The sequence below is a fragment of the Rutilus rutilus genome (genome assembly GCF_951802725.1).
Source record: "Rutilus rutilus genome assembly, chromosome: 6".
Lineage (NCBI taxonomy): Eukaryota > Metazoa > Chordata > Actinopteri > Cypriniformes > Leuciscidae > Rutilus > Rutilus rutilus.
Genome location: NC_140214.1, coordinates 41,054,950 through 41,071,410, shown reverse-complemented (window position 1 = coordinate 41,071,410; position 16,461 = coordinate 41,054,950). Strand labels below are relative to the sequence as shown.

The window sequence follows — 16,461 nt, the reverse complement described above, 5'->3', positions numbered from 1 at the left end:
AACAAAAGGAAAAGAGAAAAGCATTCACTGCTCGTTAATAGCTTTAATAATAATTCATTATATTTAATTCATACAAATAAATATGTCTGCTGCTTGAAAGAATAAAGAATGATGATATTTTTTAGATATGTTGTCACCAGTATTTATTAGTTATTTTTTAATCCAACCAACTCCAAAACGTTTTGAGCTGTATGTATTTTTATCTTAATTTTCGTATATGTAAAAAAATATATAAAAATAAATTCTGCATGTTACAGCATACACTCCTGTTATTTTTTTATTAAATCTGTTTTTTACCTGTTTACAGATAATTACTTTGAATGGAGCTAAATAAATATAATACTATATATCATAAACATTTTAATGGTGTTTTTGTTATGTGACTAACAACTAACAACTATAGATGATAATAACAAAGTACAGAAACAACATGTTTATTTTGGGACGGTTGACATTCACTTTAGGACGGTTCAAATCGTTTTTCAGGACGGTTCCAGGACGGAGGTGAAAAAAGTTAGTCTGGAGCCCTGAACAGCATTAAAAACTTTCAAATAGAGAAAATGAAAGTGCAATTATATTATCACTTTGCATGAAATAAGACTCAAAAGTAGATAAAAAAAAATGTGTGTTTGCATTTAGCCTCTGATAACATAAAATTCAGAAACTGAGAAAATACAAGTGTGGACTAACGTTAGTTGTGCTTTGATTCATTTTGTCACTTTGCAAACTCCATGCAAAAAGAACAAAATAATAATAATAAAAATAAATAATAATAATCTCAAATTGAGCCGGAGGTGGTAAATTCCTAATAATGTACGTATTTTTTTTTTTAGGTATTTTAATAAGATAACGTTACCTAAAATACGTTGCGCATACAGCTCAACTAACGCGATCGTTATAAAGGTGTTTGAACAACAAAACACATCCACTTGCACATATTTGACAATCGGAATATCATATATATCCTGCTATAGGTAACAAATTTGTGAAATTTTGAATAAAAAAGGAAATAAAAGCAGATCATCAGTCATTCAGCGTGGCTGCGGTGTGACAAGCAATGAATGACGCGTCTCCATGGGAACCATAAAGTGATACTACGATCAATAACGGTCGCCTTGAAAAACTTTTAAACTTACGTATGTAAAGGTTAAGTAAGGCTTACATTTAAACGTGTCTTTGTTTTGTTTTGAGTGTATGGTCAATAAATAAAGGAATTAAAAAGTTGGGCACAAATCCTGTTTGTCGCGCCCCACTTGTCATGGCTCTATTCCCCACCAGTGGGCCGCGCCCGCGCCCCACACTTTGAGAAACGCTGAGCTAATATAGGGGTACCTCCGTTTGGTCAGGATTTTTCCTCTTTTTGGCTGGTGTCAGTGTCCTTTTCATCTTTCCATCCGTTAGCATGCTTCTCCAACCATTCATCCCAGCGACTGCGCAAAATTGTTAACAAACTTGGTAGAGAAAGCGGGTTGGGTAATACCAAGTAGGCTAGTCGGTGCGGTGGGCGGGGGTACATTACAGCTTTTTTTTTTAATATGATAGGCTACTATCTTTCTTGCTGGCAAATGAAATTAATAAAGAAAACGAACAAAAGTATTAATTCGGAATATTTCATATTTATTGTAATCTGAATGATGTGATGATATTGGGGGGGGGGGGGGTTATATTAGCTGGATCTGATTTTTGAGGGGGTCATGACCCCCGTAACCCCCGTGCAAATTACGCGCATGCTGACCTCACCTTACTCTGTCCTCACCTTACTCTGACCTCACCCTCACTTTGCTCTGGCCTCACCTTACTCTGGCCTCACCTTACTCTGTCCTCACCTTACTCTGGCCTCACCTTACTCTGGCCTCACCTTACTCTGTCCTCACCTTACTCTGACCTCACCTTACTCTGTCCTCACCTTACTCTGTCCTCACTTTACTCTGACCTCACCCTCACCTTGCTCTGTCCTCACCTTGCTCTGGCCTTACCTTACTCTGTCCTCACCTTACTCTGGCCTCACCTTACTCTGACCTCACCTTACCTCTGACCTCACCTTACTCTGTCCTCACCTTACTCTGTCCTCACCTTACTCTGACCTCACCCTCACCTTACTCTGTCCTCACCTTACTCTGATCTCACCTTACTCTGACCTCACCCTCACCTTGCTCTGGCCTCACCTTGCTCTGGCGTCCCTCCACCTCCCCAGCTCCACCTGCATAATTTAGGCATCTTGCCACCATACTCATAATCTAAGCATTAGTCGTCCCACTGGGGGGTTTATCTAAGGTCAAGTTGAAGCTGCTTCCTCGAGCCCCTCCACTGTGGACAGCAATCCAAATACGCTTGACCTTATAAGCTTAAAGATTATATAGGCAAAGGAGCGCGTGAATGAACATGAAATCAGGAGGAAGTTGTGCAAGGTCTTGTGCTCATGTTTCCCTCAGACCGTGGTGTGACAGGCTGACGAACTTGAACATTATATCCCCAACATTTATCAGCACATTTTATGGAGAACAGCTTGTTTACTGTAAGCTCTCACTTTTGTAAGGCTGTTCAACGCTCCTTAGGAAAATAAACCATGGTTTTGTAATCGATTACTGTATGTATTGCCATAGTTTTCTGACTACTATCATGATTAAATGGTGGATAACATTGTATCTATAGTAAAATTACAAAAAACATACCAATGTGAAACGTCCTGTGGAATCCGTGCTTGTAAAGTCTGAATGAAATCCGTTCTGGACAATCCTCTTATTCGTTAACATTGTCAGGGTCTGAATCAGTCTCGAAATGGTTTGAAATTGACACCATCCTTATAAATATTTACACTAGAGCAGAACTGAGTGTGCTGTTACAATCATATAACATCATCAGGGGAAAAACAAATATATTATCCAGGGAATAACATAAATGAACAAGGTTTCAAGTATTCTGTACTTTTATTTCTTCTTTTAGAATCTCAATTAGAAAATTAAAATTACTCTCAATAACATTATTTTTGAGTATTAAGTGTGAAGAAAATACTTTCAGAGTTGCTCATTACTCTTAAATACAGTAACTGTCTCTCTAGTGCAATACCAATAGCATCCCAATTTCTAAAAATAAAGATTTGTTAATCTTTTTTAATTGAGGAATCCAACAATCCAACAGTTATTGTTGCTTAACTCTCCTGATTACAATATATATATATATATGTGTGTATGTATGTATGAATGTATATATATATATATATATATATATATATATATATATATATATATACAAAACAAAGAAGAAGAAGGGAAAGCTAAATGAAAACAGCACGTACACTGAACCAGCATACAAATCAGCCATCTAAACTGCACAGATAATCCCTCCCTCGAGATGAAGTCCTGCCACACTAATGAGCTCAAACTGTGCTCTTCTTGCTATCAAGATAACAGAGGAGAGGAAACCAGATCTAATCGAAATTATCCAATCTGTATCTTAACCATTTCTTCCAACCCAAGTTTAACAGCTGATGTCTCTGTCTTTATCCAGAACCTTAGAATAAGTTTCTTTGCAGCAATAACTGTAAGTCCACAGGACAGCGACTGTTGTTGGCATTTTTAAAGTGAAATGAGTTTATCCAAGATTGCCAGTAATATCATCAGATGTGGATCAGGCTCCGATACACTGTAAAATATTATCAGTCCAGAATGGAATTAGCCGAGAACAGAGATAATAATTGTGCAACAGAGCGGCCTCATCAATCCGACATTTATCACAAAGTGGGGAAACATCTGGAGAAATACTGTGTAGCTATTGTTTTACCATAGTGAGGACAAATAAATCTTAAATGAACAGAATATTTATGAACTATTACTATGTATGAATTAGTAATTTTATACCCTCTGTATAAATTCAATTCTTCGATAATGAGTTATACAGTAGAGATGTAATGTGACTGACTCCACATCCAAGCCTCAAGAGATCATCAGAAGCAAGATTTCTCTCTGCGTGAGACCATGATGTGTGGCGTGAGAGTGTGTGAAGAGTCTCACGCTGAAGGCCTGAGAGTCGGCCTGTGATTACACTGGACATGAGCATGTTTGTTGAGACACGGTCCTTCAGAAGAGATGTTGAACTGACCCGAGCCTCTGAGGTCATTGCTAACCCCAAAGGGACGCTTCTGCCTCAGTCACATGTCTTGTGACGTGAATCTGATTAAATGTCATAAATACAGATGAAAGACAATGATTGGACATTACCTTGCCGTTGCTGGGTGTGACCGGCTGTTTCAGGAGTTCATAAACAATGATGAAACCCAAATAACACAGTTAGGCAATATCTGTGAGAACACTGTGTGCTTCAATTAAAGCAGCACTTTAATACAGAACGGTGATTAAACCGACTGGAACTACTTTATTACACTGTTTTACTGCACACCCTCCAGCCAATCAGAGTAGAGTATTCAGACAGATAATGGGAGCACTGTATAAACATGGTATATCAATAAAGGTGACTTATAACACTGGAAACAGAGGGTCAAGTCAATGAATGATCATGTCCTGCACAGCTTGACCACATAATAGGGCATCTACACAAAACTGGCATCTCACGCATAAAGACAGTGTGCATACTGTATACATGCTAATAAACACCACAAAACAAGAGAGTGTACGGTGAAACACACACACACAGCTATGGAAGCTTGTTTCCACCACAGAATAAAAAAATAATTGTGACTTTTTATCTCACAATTGCATGTTATAAAGTCGCAATTACGAGATATAAAGTCAGAATTGTAAGATAAACTTGCAATTGAAGAGAAACAAACTTGCAATGACTTTTTTTCTCAGAATTTCATTTTCATATCAGATTACGAATTATCTTTGAAAATGTTTTATTCTGTGGCGGAAACAAGCCTCCATTCATCTCAGACCTCACACGACAGTGAAATAAACAGAAGTCTTTATTGAATTACAATATTGTTTTATTGGCAAAGATAAACAGAGTTGTAGACGAGATCCTCAAAATATATGTCACTCTAAAAGTATAATATTGTGAATTTCATTTGAAATATGAAACAAAAGGTGCCATAGTTATTATTTCAATCTATAAAAGAACACGCGACTCTTGTTCCCTCCACTCACTCACACACACACTCACACTCACACACACACACACACACACACACACACACACACACACACACACACACACACCTAAGAGAGTTGCTTCAACTCCTGAATATTCTGTAAAGAACTAGTACCATACATCATTCAGCAGTGGTGAAGTCTTTCATTTTGTGTTCTGTGCGTTATACAGTTCACAGATATAACTAGGATGATGGTTTGTTACGGTTGTTGTCCTGGAATTTCTTTAGTCTACTTAAATAACACAAATCGTGAATGATAAGGTACAGAGGTCTTCATGCTACATCGACATAAAAGCAGGATAAATCAATCCAAATACAGTCAAAGACAACCATTATACGCTGTTCATCAGTTTGTTTCTGATATAATACATAAATAGTAGTTGGCAGATACAAAAATAGCCACTATTCCGTCCCTCACGTTTCTCAAACAAGCCAGGCAACAAAATGGACACACCAGCCTCTTCACAGAGGTTTATTAAATGTTAAATAGGAAACAGTGTAAAGAAATTACCATAAAAAAAAAAAAAGTCCTAAATGATGTGTGCAATAAATACAAATCGACACCTTAATATGAGGCGGTATTAAGGACATCTCCGGAGCCGAGCGCGCTCCTCTTCACTTCTCCAGGGGCTTCTGCTCCAGGGCCTTCTGTGCTTCAGTGGGTTTCAGTAAGTACTCCTTGTACATGGAGTAAACCACTCCTGCAACACACACACACACACACACACACATGATCAGGCTTTACAGCAGGGTTACGGGTGAAGATGAGGAGAGATGAGGACTGTTGTGTTACCCAGAGTCATGGCTCCTACCACGAAGCCCTGCGCCGCCACACGCATGTGGATCAGGTGAACGGACATCTTCGTGTCTCCTCTGTTCTTCATCTTCATCAGCCTGTACGCCACGATGGCAAAGAAGCCCAGCATCCCTGAACACACACACACACCGTCACAGTCAGACCGACGGGGCCATGTCAGCACAGGGCATATTAACAGCAAAACTGGTATGAAAAAATTAGCCGATACCGATAATTCTTTATATTTGAAAGCCGATACCTGATATATTGGCCGATAAATCTAAATTGTTATATAATTTTTGAGAGCCTGATTACAAAACCAGAAATCTCACCATTAAAGCCATGTCCCAAACACACAATTATAATGATGCTCTCACCTGAAAATCCTTAATCACCATTTATTTCAGTCGTATTGATTTGTGCATTGCTAATTTGTGTTTATCCTTTTATCCTTGTCTTTAATAATGCTTGAGATTTACATTAGTAGTTAGTCTCGTTGTTTCGATGCTATTTTTAAAGCACAGGCAAACGCTCCTCGTGTAAGTGTTCTTTAGCCTGTTGATTTTTGTTCATGATATTCAGCTACAATTAAATGTTTCGCAATAAGACTTAAAATAAATGTGAATGATATTTAAGGTTTTTTTTTTTACCTTATTGGAATCGAAATTATGAATCAAGAAGTAGAAACTGAATCTGAATAGTTAAAATTCAATCGATACCCAACCCTAAACAGTGTGTATCTGAAGGGTCTCAGCTGGAGGAAATAATGCATTATTTATCAGCTTTAATATATCTGCCAAATGTTATTATCAGGCAGATAACGATAACATGAAAAATGAACATATATCGGCCGATGCCGATATATCGTGCATCCCTAAGCCTTTGTGGTTTCAGTTAAAGACGGCCTCGGAACAGAAGAGGATCTCCGCTTGCGCTCGACACACACACAGGGGCAGAGATAATGTGAAATAAAGTGATTTATTAATAGACTATTATTAAGAGTGGAATATGAGATTTAACAGAGCGATTCTGCACACGTGTGAGCGAGCGACGGGTTAGGAGAGTTTACCTGCAGGGACAAACGGGTTCTCTTTGGCTTTCCTGATGAACTTGGACTCATTGTCTTCATATTCAACGGCGGTCATCTTGGCTAAAAGGCAAACACAACAAAACAAGATTAGATGAAAGGACATTCTCTGACACTTCACTGCAGACAAGTGTAATTAAAACAGTAAATACATGAAACAGAAAATAATAAATTGATACATATCAGCCAATTAATCAAATGCGCTAATACATTAGTCAATCTGGACAACTGATCTGTTGAATGGTTCTTAAAGACACACACATACATATTAAGAGATTCATTAATGAGCCATGTTGTACTGTGAAACATATTACATCATCTCTTACTATTACAAAAGAAGACTATTAAGTTACATCTCCTACTGTTACTATTACAAAAGGAAGGTCTCGAGGCTTTATGTCATGTGTGAGTAGCAGCAAGACAAGGTTAATGATATATCCATCAAACACATCAACTTATAAACTCCACAGATTGAGGAAATCAGACAGCTCTCTCATTCACTGAGACTAAGTGATAGTCGTGTCATGAGTTATGAAGGTCAAACGACGCACACAGGCCATTTAAAAAGTGACTTTACACTATTTTAACTAAATAAAGTAAATCTGTAATGAAATGTAAACAGCCATGACATTTAGATCTTATTATAAGCTTCAATTAAAGAAGATGCGACATGTCCTCAATAGATAGTTCAGAGATCAGATGCTCTCTGAAAACACACAAAAATGTCGTCCTGTGTTATTTAAACGTATTATTTATACAAGCAAAGTACTCAGATAATAAATTAACCGTATTACGTACCTATTTGTGTAGTTTTCAGCTGCACACTGGACTGAAGCTGCTCTTCTCTGCCGGTTGAACTGCTGTGCTGTGCGTAGTGATGCCTGTGCGTGACTGACAGCGTGCACGGGAACACGATGATGTAACATATCTTACGTCAATGTGACGCAGGCAACTTTAAAAAATAAAAGTCTTTTTTATTTTTAATTACTGTTAAATTAAACAACCAGACCGGTATACGTTGTATATTTTATCCCAAAAGACATGAAAATAAAATTAGACCATTGAGAAACTCATTTATTTGTATATGAGATCATGTATTTCCATCTGAACTTTTATTTTGCAGAAATCTGCGCTTTCAAACCTATTTTTTACAGTCTATGTTTCAAACGAGTTCCTTCTCTGTGAGGGGGCGTGACCACAGTCTAGGGGCGTGACCCTCGCGTGCTGTACTTGTACGTGTAAGGCGTGAGTTCAGGTGAGGTCAGTGTCGTCAATCAACACATTATAGCCTGTAATTTATGTTACCTTCAGGAAAAGGCGTTTATCGTTGTCCCAACTTGTCCTTCTTTATTTTTTCATTTTTTTACCTTAATTTTTATTTGTTAATAAATTCACATTAGGTTGTACAGTATTATTTGGATCATGTTTATGGTATTTCCCTGTTAAACAAATTACAAATAAATAGTTTACTGCATCGTTGCTACTGAAACCTGCAGTTCTTCTGCTGCATCAACTGACTTGTGTTGATCAGTGCACAGTGTGTTTCATTTCTTCCACTGATGTTATAAATGAGGTTGAATACATAAATACTAGGTGTCTGAACTCAAATATGACCATATTCATTGTTATTTACAACATGAACATATTCAATGCGCTGCATCTGAAATGAGTCGCTAGAAGGATTATAGTTAGTAAGGATGATTTAACGAAATTAAAGGATGCAAAGTCATGGTGAAATGTGCAAGAACAGGTTGTTCCCAGAGGCGTAGAGGACAGGCACGTATTTAAATCAAATAGGTTAGAAAAGGACTTCCTTCTGATTAAAGTAAACCCAAAGTTATTGTGGGTGGAGTAATGAGCACAATATGCTTGTTTTATTTGCACAACCCCATCTGTAAATAAGGACTTATTAAAAATACAACAGCACCAGCTCAAACTTAAGTTGTTGACAGAAACAAACATCCACGTATCAGTCGCATTTTATTATTACATTCAAAAATAATGTAAAATACCAGTAAATAAAAATAAATGTTTACAAACAGGCATTTTAGTTCCCCTTCACAACAAATCAAACGGTATTCAGAACAAAAAACATGTACAGCCTAAACTAATGTATTTAAAGCGCAACTGAAACTGGCGTTGGGCTCCTCGATCTCTTTCGGCACGAATCCAAATTTGTATATATTCACATGAATATGCGAACATGCAAATATCCGAGCATGTATTTGGATGCTAAACTATCATTTATGATGTAAACAAGGCTTTATACTTCACTAGTGTCCCAATATCCACGTAAAACAGTAAACATCCTTCACATCCCTGCTGAAAAATCCAGCTTAAACCAGCCTAAAATGGCCAGGCTGAGAGATCAGCTAAAACCAGCTGACAACCAAATTGTCCAGGCTGGGAGACCAGCTTAACCAGCTAACCCTGTCTGGGAGACCAACTAAAACCAGCTACTTCCAGCTTAAACCAGCTAAGACCAGCCAACCAGGTTGGTTTTAGCTGGATTTTTTCAGCAGGGATATCCACAAAAATATGTTGGGAATAACACCAGTGTGACAGTATGGTGGTGCTCACGAGCGGCACAGCCCTACATATAGCACAACAGACCATTTCAATGTAGCCGAATAACCTTTTCTATGTTTTAATTTGTTCATTTTGATGATGAATAATGCTAGAACTGAAATGTTTGGCGCTGTTAAAACTTCCAAATACTCTGTCATGTATGGTCTTACACATAAGAGTAACAGCATTCAAAAATGTAAAGGGTGTATTTTGTGTAAATTAGTGATTTTGTAAAAATGTGTGCTTTCTGCCGTCTCGGTCTCCGTGAACTGCCTTCTGGAGCATATGTCACTAAAATGAACCGAAACTCGAAAGCGAATACTTGCCTCACAGTGTGTCCACTTTTAAGCACTACGGTTTGCTTATTTGACATTAAATGCACTATATAAGTAACTTTGGAATATAAGTCGCATGTTTAAGATGATTTAAATACGCTACCCCATTTTAAAGTCCGCGTGAACCGGAAGTTGCAAACGACTTTTCTCCAGTGCTGTGACGTATTTCTTCTTCTTCTTCTTTTTAGGTTTAACTGGCGGTTGGCAGACCAACTTAAGGTGCATTTACCGCCATCTACCGGATATGAGTGTGGTCGTCGAGAATAGTCAGAGGGAATTATTCACCTATGCGCATACCTATGATATAAATATGTACATATTAAATTCGGTAGAACAACCCCGTATTTTTGAGAAACCTCATAACTTGATTTTTAACATTTTTAGATACATCTCCTAATAGATTAACTAAAGTAAGCGCTTTCCCTTCTTTATATAGGACTGATGTTAAATAACTTCGCTCTTCCATGTAATTATTAAACTCTATTAGGACATGATCAGCTGTCTCTGGCTGTCCGCAATAATCACAAACTCCTGTCTGATGTTTCCCTATACGGAACAAAGATCTATTGAGACCCGAATGGCCAATCCTTAAACCTGTGACGTATTTCCCAGTGAAAAGGAATATTGAACAGAGGGCAGGGTTTTACTCTAGTGCTCCTCCTCTCCATCTCTCGCTCATTACAGACTAAAGGCCTCATTATACTTCTGCGTCGGACCTACGCCGGAGCCTATACGCCGTAGGCAACGTGTTGGTTTTAATTTATACTTCTGTGTCGTTGTCCGCGTTGACGCGTACCTAGGGAGCGTGTGAAACCCCGAGGGAGGGGTTCTGGCAGACCAATCACAGCGCTTGTGTCCGCGTAGAATTGACGCGTTGTTACATTTTTGGAGAGGTGCACGTCAGGGTACGCCGTAGGGTACGCGCGCTACACACAGCCTACGACGTAGCTACGGCGGCAGTTCGACGCAGAAGCATAAAACAGGCTTAACGGTTTGAGGGGAGTGGTTAAGCGTTTCTCAACCCAAGCCGTCAAGCATACGTCATCAGGGAAGGTCCTCCAATGCAGAGAGGAGGGGCATTTTCAGATTTTGATTAAAGATTACGAAGCCAAAACCTTTTTTTCCGTGTTTTAACTTGCACGGATTAATTGTTCACCACAAGACTAGTAATATGCGCTAACAAAGTAAATAGGGTCCATTTTGATTTCAGTTGGACTTTAAGAAACCCCGCTTTAAATAATACAGGTTTTAACTGGAACTTTGCGCAGAAATGAGACAGGTGTAACAGAACAGTAAATACATGTATGAGATTAATAAGTGTATTAACTATCTCACACTAATGAAATAATCATGAGCTATTTGTGACCATTCAGTGCTTGAACAAGACTCTATGATGCTTTAGTGGAATACACTTCGCTTTGGAGTAAACGCTTTTTTTGTCATGACCAATTTAAATATTTAAGTTTGCATTTAATTTCCCACGCGTGCATGTTTTCCAGATACATATGCAACAAGTATCTAAAACATTACTCATTAATGAACGGTGTCTGCTAAAACAAGACAAACATCAGTATACGTTGTATTGTAGACTAAGAACAATACATGAAGATTATATTATGTATCTAAGAATAAACACACACGTTTTTGAGCTGGTGTCTTGGCTGGATTAGGCCTGTCATGAATATTTTCATATTCTTCATATTCTCTGTGGTGGTCAGTCAGTCAATTACGTGTCACGGATTGACCGCACATTTAACATGGCCTTGAGTTAATAAATGCACTCACAAAAACACACAGAGACTGTTTACTGACATAACAGTTTATTATGATTATCGATCGAAATGAGTGAATGAAATGCCTGTTGTCTTTGTAGGATTGTTTGTCCCATAATTTTAGAGGTCCGACGGGGAAACGGGAATCTTTGGTTCCGCTAAGGATTGGAATCTACCACTTATTATTTGAGTTTGGGTGTTTCAGGGACAACGCGGGACAACTGTTGCATAAGAGAGTAGATTATCTATTTTGAACAGTATGACAAAATGTTTCTTCTAGACTCTCTATTTATGGGAAAATGTGTAAAATGTTGTATGTGAGTTTGTCCCTCCCCATGGGGTAATGGTGCTGGCCGCCAGTATAACTGTGCTCGTCTGTGTTTAATGGAGGCTGCAGTGGAGATGTGGCCTTTGTACTTTGTACTTGTTATTTTTTGGAAAATTTGCATTTGCCATTTTTGCTTTTGAATCTGATTTGGATGGTTTTGGATAAGATTTTTCCCTTTTTTGTTTAATTTTTCCATTAATGTTATATATTTGGGTTAGGATTTTTTTTCATGATTTTGCACGTTTGAATAAATATTCATTTATACTTCAGACTTTTTGTATTCACTCTGTCTCTGTTTAGTTGGGCCACCCATTTTTTTGGTGCCCATTGCTGGGTTCCTATTACTCAGCGACAGAAAACTATTTTTCCATTAAGGGTCAATATTTGCCTCCCAATTTTATTTCCAGGTGTATTTTAACCTTTATTCGGTAAAGCCTTTTTTCTAACCTCATCAGATGTAAGCATAATTTTTTATGTAAAATTCCTACATTTAATCTATAAATGTAATTAGAATAATAAGAAACTATTGGGATGTTACTAATCAAATGAAACCAGTATCAGCAACATCTGCAAAAAGTGGCACAGAAGCTGCATCTGAAGTGCTTTTGGTTACACTTTATTTTAAGGTGTCAGTGTTACATTGAAATTATACATTTAAGTACTGAGTAATAATAATTAACTACTTGTACTTACTATTGGGTTAGGATTAGGGTTTGGGGAGAGTTGCTTGTAATTATGCACAATATATCGTAATTACTGTAACTATACATGTAACGTTTAGCAAAGACACAATAAAGGGTTACACTTTATTTTAAGGTGTCATTGTTACAGTGTAATTATATATTTAAGTACTGAGTAATATTAAGCAATTACTGTACATGTACTTGCTATAGGGTTAGGGTAGGATTTGGTTGAGGGTTAGTAATTATGCATAATTTACTGTTATTACTATGGTAAGTATATGTAACAAGGACACTGTAAAATAAAGTGTTACCAATAAAGTGTTATCGTGCTTTTCATTTACATAATTTATTCAATGCATCTCAGGTTGTAGTAATGCATTTACACATGAGGCATGCTGTCATAATCCTATCCAATCAGACCTCATAAGTACCACATTTCTAAAGGAGCATCTTTACACTATAACCTGTTACGAAAAACATTATGTTTCATGTGATTTTAGTCAGCAGTTAATCACATGCTAGCACAAATTACAACCCTGACTCTCATAGGTTTTAGTTGCAAAGAAAGGTGTGAAGAGTAAAAGGAAATTTCAAATGTGATGCTATAGAAATAATTTGGACTTATAATAAGTAAAAGAGAGAATGGTAGTTTATTTTTCAATAGTTTTTATTGTTTAAATTGTTCAAATATAAATTCATTATAGGCAAAATATATGATTTCTACTTTGAAATTAGTAGATGCATGTCGATACCAAGCCATCAGACGATTCAGATAAAAGAGTGCTTGTTTCTAACTTTGTAATTGGCTTTGTGCGGCAATGCTTGTAACATTTATTGGATAGAAGTGTCTGCTAAATGAATAAGTGTAAATGTAAAATGTAAATAAAACATGCAAAAAGGAAAATATTTGGAAACAATCTCTTATATGGAATAAACCAAATTAGGAAGATGAAAACATTACGTCATGACTATAAATCCCCTTTGTGTAAATAATGAAAAATACCATTACATTAATAATCTAAAAGACATCTTAAACACCCAAGAAAATATATCGGTGCTAGTGAAAGTAAGTAAAAGAAGATGTGTTTAAAACAAGTCAATCTACATTCTGTATCCCAAACCCATACTGAAATCCTCCTGATTAGAAAATCCTACTTAAATTTAAATTGTACACTCTAAGCTTAGGCATCACGGCTAACTGTATAGCTAAGATGAGGTGAAGCTGTAAGAAACAGAGGAGCTGTAGTCAACACTGCCTCTGCGTGATCCACTTCTCGAGCCAGTGCGAGATCCGGTGCGAGAGCCTGGTCCTGACGACACGTTGTACGGGCTGCTTATGCCTTTAGTTGACATGGAGGTAGCCTGGAGCATCTTCATGCCATTGTTCTCCTCCACCATGCAGTTATCCATTGCCTCTTTGTATGAGATCTTAAGTTTGGTTTTAGGACAGGTGAGGTTCTTAATGTAGTTCCTCGTGTCCTGCAGCTTTTGTGCCCCTCTGCCGTCAAGCCATCCTCTTCGGATAGACTCCTCGATGCTCAACCGGCGGCCATTTTCTGGCTCTATAAGTCCACCGGTCAGGTACTGGAACTCCAGAAACCTCTGCCCTGCCTCGTAAGGCAACCACTTTTCCTTCATGGCCTCAGCGGCAGAAAGTCTCCTCTTGGTCTTCACATCCTCAAAACCTGCATACGCCTTCTGTGCTGGCTTTAGCTTGACAGCCATGTCTTCATCAATAATGCTCTGTTGTACAGCGTCATTCAGAGAGAGTCTCAGGCCAGTGGAAGGATTGACAATTCCTCCAGTGCAAACTTGGGCTTCCAAAAGCCGCTGGGCGGTGAGGTTGTCCAGTATTCCCCGTCGCTGTGCCTCGGGGATGGTTATCTTCTCTAGGGTCTCTGAATCAAAAATGGCTCCCACGGGGCTCTGGTCATCAAAAATATCAGATGGAGGGGAGAGTGTGATGGACACACTAGCAAAGCGTTTGCGGACGGTTGGAGATGATGGCGCGAGCTGCGTGGGACTACTGCAAGTAGCAACATCCTCGGGACTGCTGGAGCAGATGGTGAGCTCCGAACTACTGCTTTTACTTGTGATCAGAGCTGCAAACTCAGTGAGTGTCACAGTCCCGGCACGGTACTTCTCCAAGGTTTGTCTATCTATAATCCCCCTCTCTAGGGACTCTTGAATGTCATACTGGTTTCCAGTTTTGCGATCAACAAGCAAACGTCTGCTTCCGTCAGAAGATTCGATAGTGATCTCCTCCCACTCGCACTCTTGTTCGGAAAGCTCCAGAAAAGTGTCGTAGTCGATCAACTCTCGGTGGAACGCTTCTCGTACGGTCATCTCTTTGCCGGTGTCAGGGTCTACGATCACCACTCTCCTCTTGCGAAGTGTGTTCTTCTGAGAGGTGTTCACCGGCTTCGGCTTCTTCTTGTCCTTCAAAGGCAAAAGGATGAGCCCAGTCTTAGGATCTGTGATGCACCGCTTTTTCAAATCCAGATACGTGAGGTTTTCATGGGTGTTGGGGTCAAAGAAACCTTTGGTGTCGTCGCCATCATACGACAAAATCTCATTCATTTCACGGTCAAAGTAGCCTTTCCTGTATGCCACTTCCACATCAATTCGATGGCTCCCTTTAGGATCTATGATGCCGCCACTGGCAATCTGAGCTTCCAGCAGTCTAATTCCATGACCTTTCTCTATGACCTCCATCTCAATAGCTTGAAAGAGTGAGATTATGTTTCCTGTGGCAGGATCTTTGTATCCAGTCACGGCCTTCTCAGCAGAGAGTAGCTTGTCTTTAAACTCCTTTCCCACAAGAGCTCTCCTCCACGCCTCTTCCACCGTCATGCAGACATTGTTGACTGGATCAATTATGAAACCAGAGGCAGCCTGGGCCTCCAGGAGCTCCAGTGTGGTTCCCCGTCGAATCAGACCTTCTTTCATAGCCTGGTAAAAGGGCATGACCCTATCCTTGGCCTCATCGTAGATCCCAGCGATACACTCAGAGCCACCCAGGTACGATCGGAGTCTGTACTCGATATCTTTGCCTGTTAGTTTTCCTTGGTTTATTTTATCCAAATCTGTTTGATCAAGCAAGTCGGAATCCATTAGCTCCGTGAGCGAGACCTCTCCACGCAGACCTTTCACTGTGATTTTCTGGACGCCACCGTCACAGACAGGCTTGGAAGTCTGCGTATTCTTACAGGATGCGCACGGACCCTGTTGCAACCTCCTCAGTTCAATTTCCAAAGTCTCCTTCCTTCGGGAGAGCTCTGAGATTTCCTTGTCCGAGGTCTGAAGACGAGTCTTGTAGCGTTCTTCCACACTCCTCAGCTCAGCGGTCAATCTTTGGATCTCACTCAGAAAGGAGGCCCTGTCTCTCTCAACTTTGTCTTTATCTACCTCACCCTGTCTGATCTGCCCCTCTTTTAACTCGTATTGGCTTTTCCAGTACTTGAAATCCTTGGTAAGTCGATCAACTTCATCCTGGAGACGCTGCTTCTGCTTCGTCTCAGATTCCAAGGAGAGTTTGATGCGCCTGAGCTCCTCTTCATATCGCTGCTGCTTGTCTTTGTCCTGTTGCGACAGCTTCAGTTTGATTAAAAGACTATCTCTCTCTTGCACAATCTCTTTGTAGTTGGCATCAGATCGCTGGATGATCATGGAAGTCTGGAAACAGAAAGAGAAATATTTCTGATTATGATTCATTTAGAGGATTTAACTCTTTAAATATTTATGTATCACACAATTAAAAAATGGTTAGAATAAAACAACAAAAA

At 39.0% G+C, this 16,461-nt stretch overlaps 2 protein-coding genes across 4 annotated transcripts in view; both read right to left on the bottom strand.

Annotated features, from left to right (window-relative positions):
• Positions 1 to 4,920: 4,920 nt before the first annotated feature.
• higd1a (HIG1 hypoxia inducible domain family, member 1A) lies at positions 4,921 to 7,936 on the bottom strand. Its single transcript, XM_084412730.1, has 4 exons — positions 7,789 to 7,936; positions 6,973 to 7,053; positions 5,901 to 6,035; positions 4,921 to 5,808 (listed from the first exon to the last, which is right to left on the bottom strand). Exons 2-4 carry the CDS (start codon positions 7,046 to 7,048, stop codon positions 5,723 to 5,725), a joined length of 297 nt encoding a protein of 98 aa, XP_084268856.1. The 5' UTR covers positions 7,049 to 7,053; positions 7,789 to 7,936; the 3' UTR covers positions 4,921 to 5,722.
• A 5,389-nt stretch (positions 7,937 to 13,325) lies between these two features.
• dspa (desmoplakin a) overlaps positions 13,326 to 16,461 on the bottom strand; it is a 30,224-nt gene continuing 27,088 nt past the window's right edge. For all 3 annotated transcript variants that reach the window (XM_084411492.1, XM_084411494.1, XM_084411493.1), the window contains one exon: positions 13,326 to 16,351. In XM_084411492.1, coding sequence (XP_084267618.1) covers positions 13,883 to 16,351 — 2,469 coding nt within the window. In that variant the 3' untranslated portion in view covers positions 13,326 to 13,882. The remainder of the gene's footprint in view (positions 16,352 to 16,461) is intronic.

Coding starts and splice junctions, on each gene's coding strand:
- higd1a (XM_084412730.1), bottom strand. CDS start 7,048: ATGACCGCCGTTGAATATGAAGACAATGAGTCCAAGTTCATCAGGAAA. Junction 6,036..6,972: donor GAACCCGTTTGTCCCTGCAG/GTAAACTCTCCT, acceptor GTGTGTGTTCAG/GGATGCTGGGCTTCTTTGCC. Junction 5,809..5,900: donor GGTAGGAGCCATGACTCTGG/GTAACACAACAG, acceptor TGTGTGTTGCAG/GAGTGGTTTACTCCATGTAC.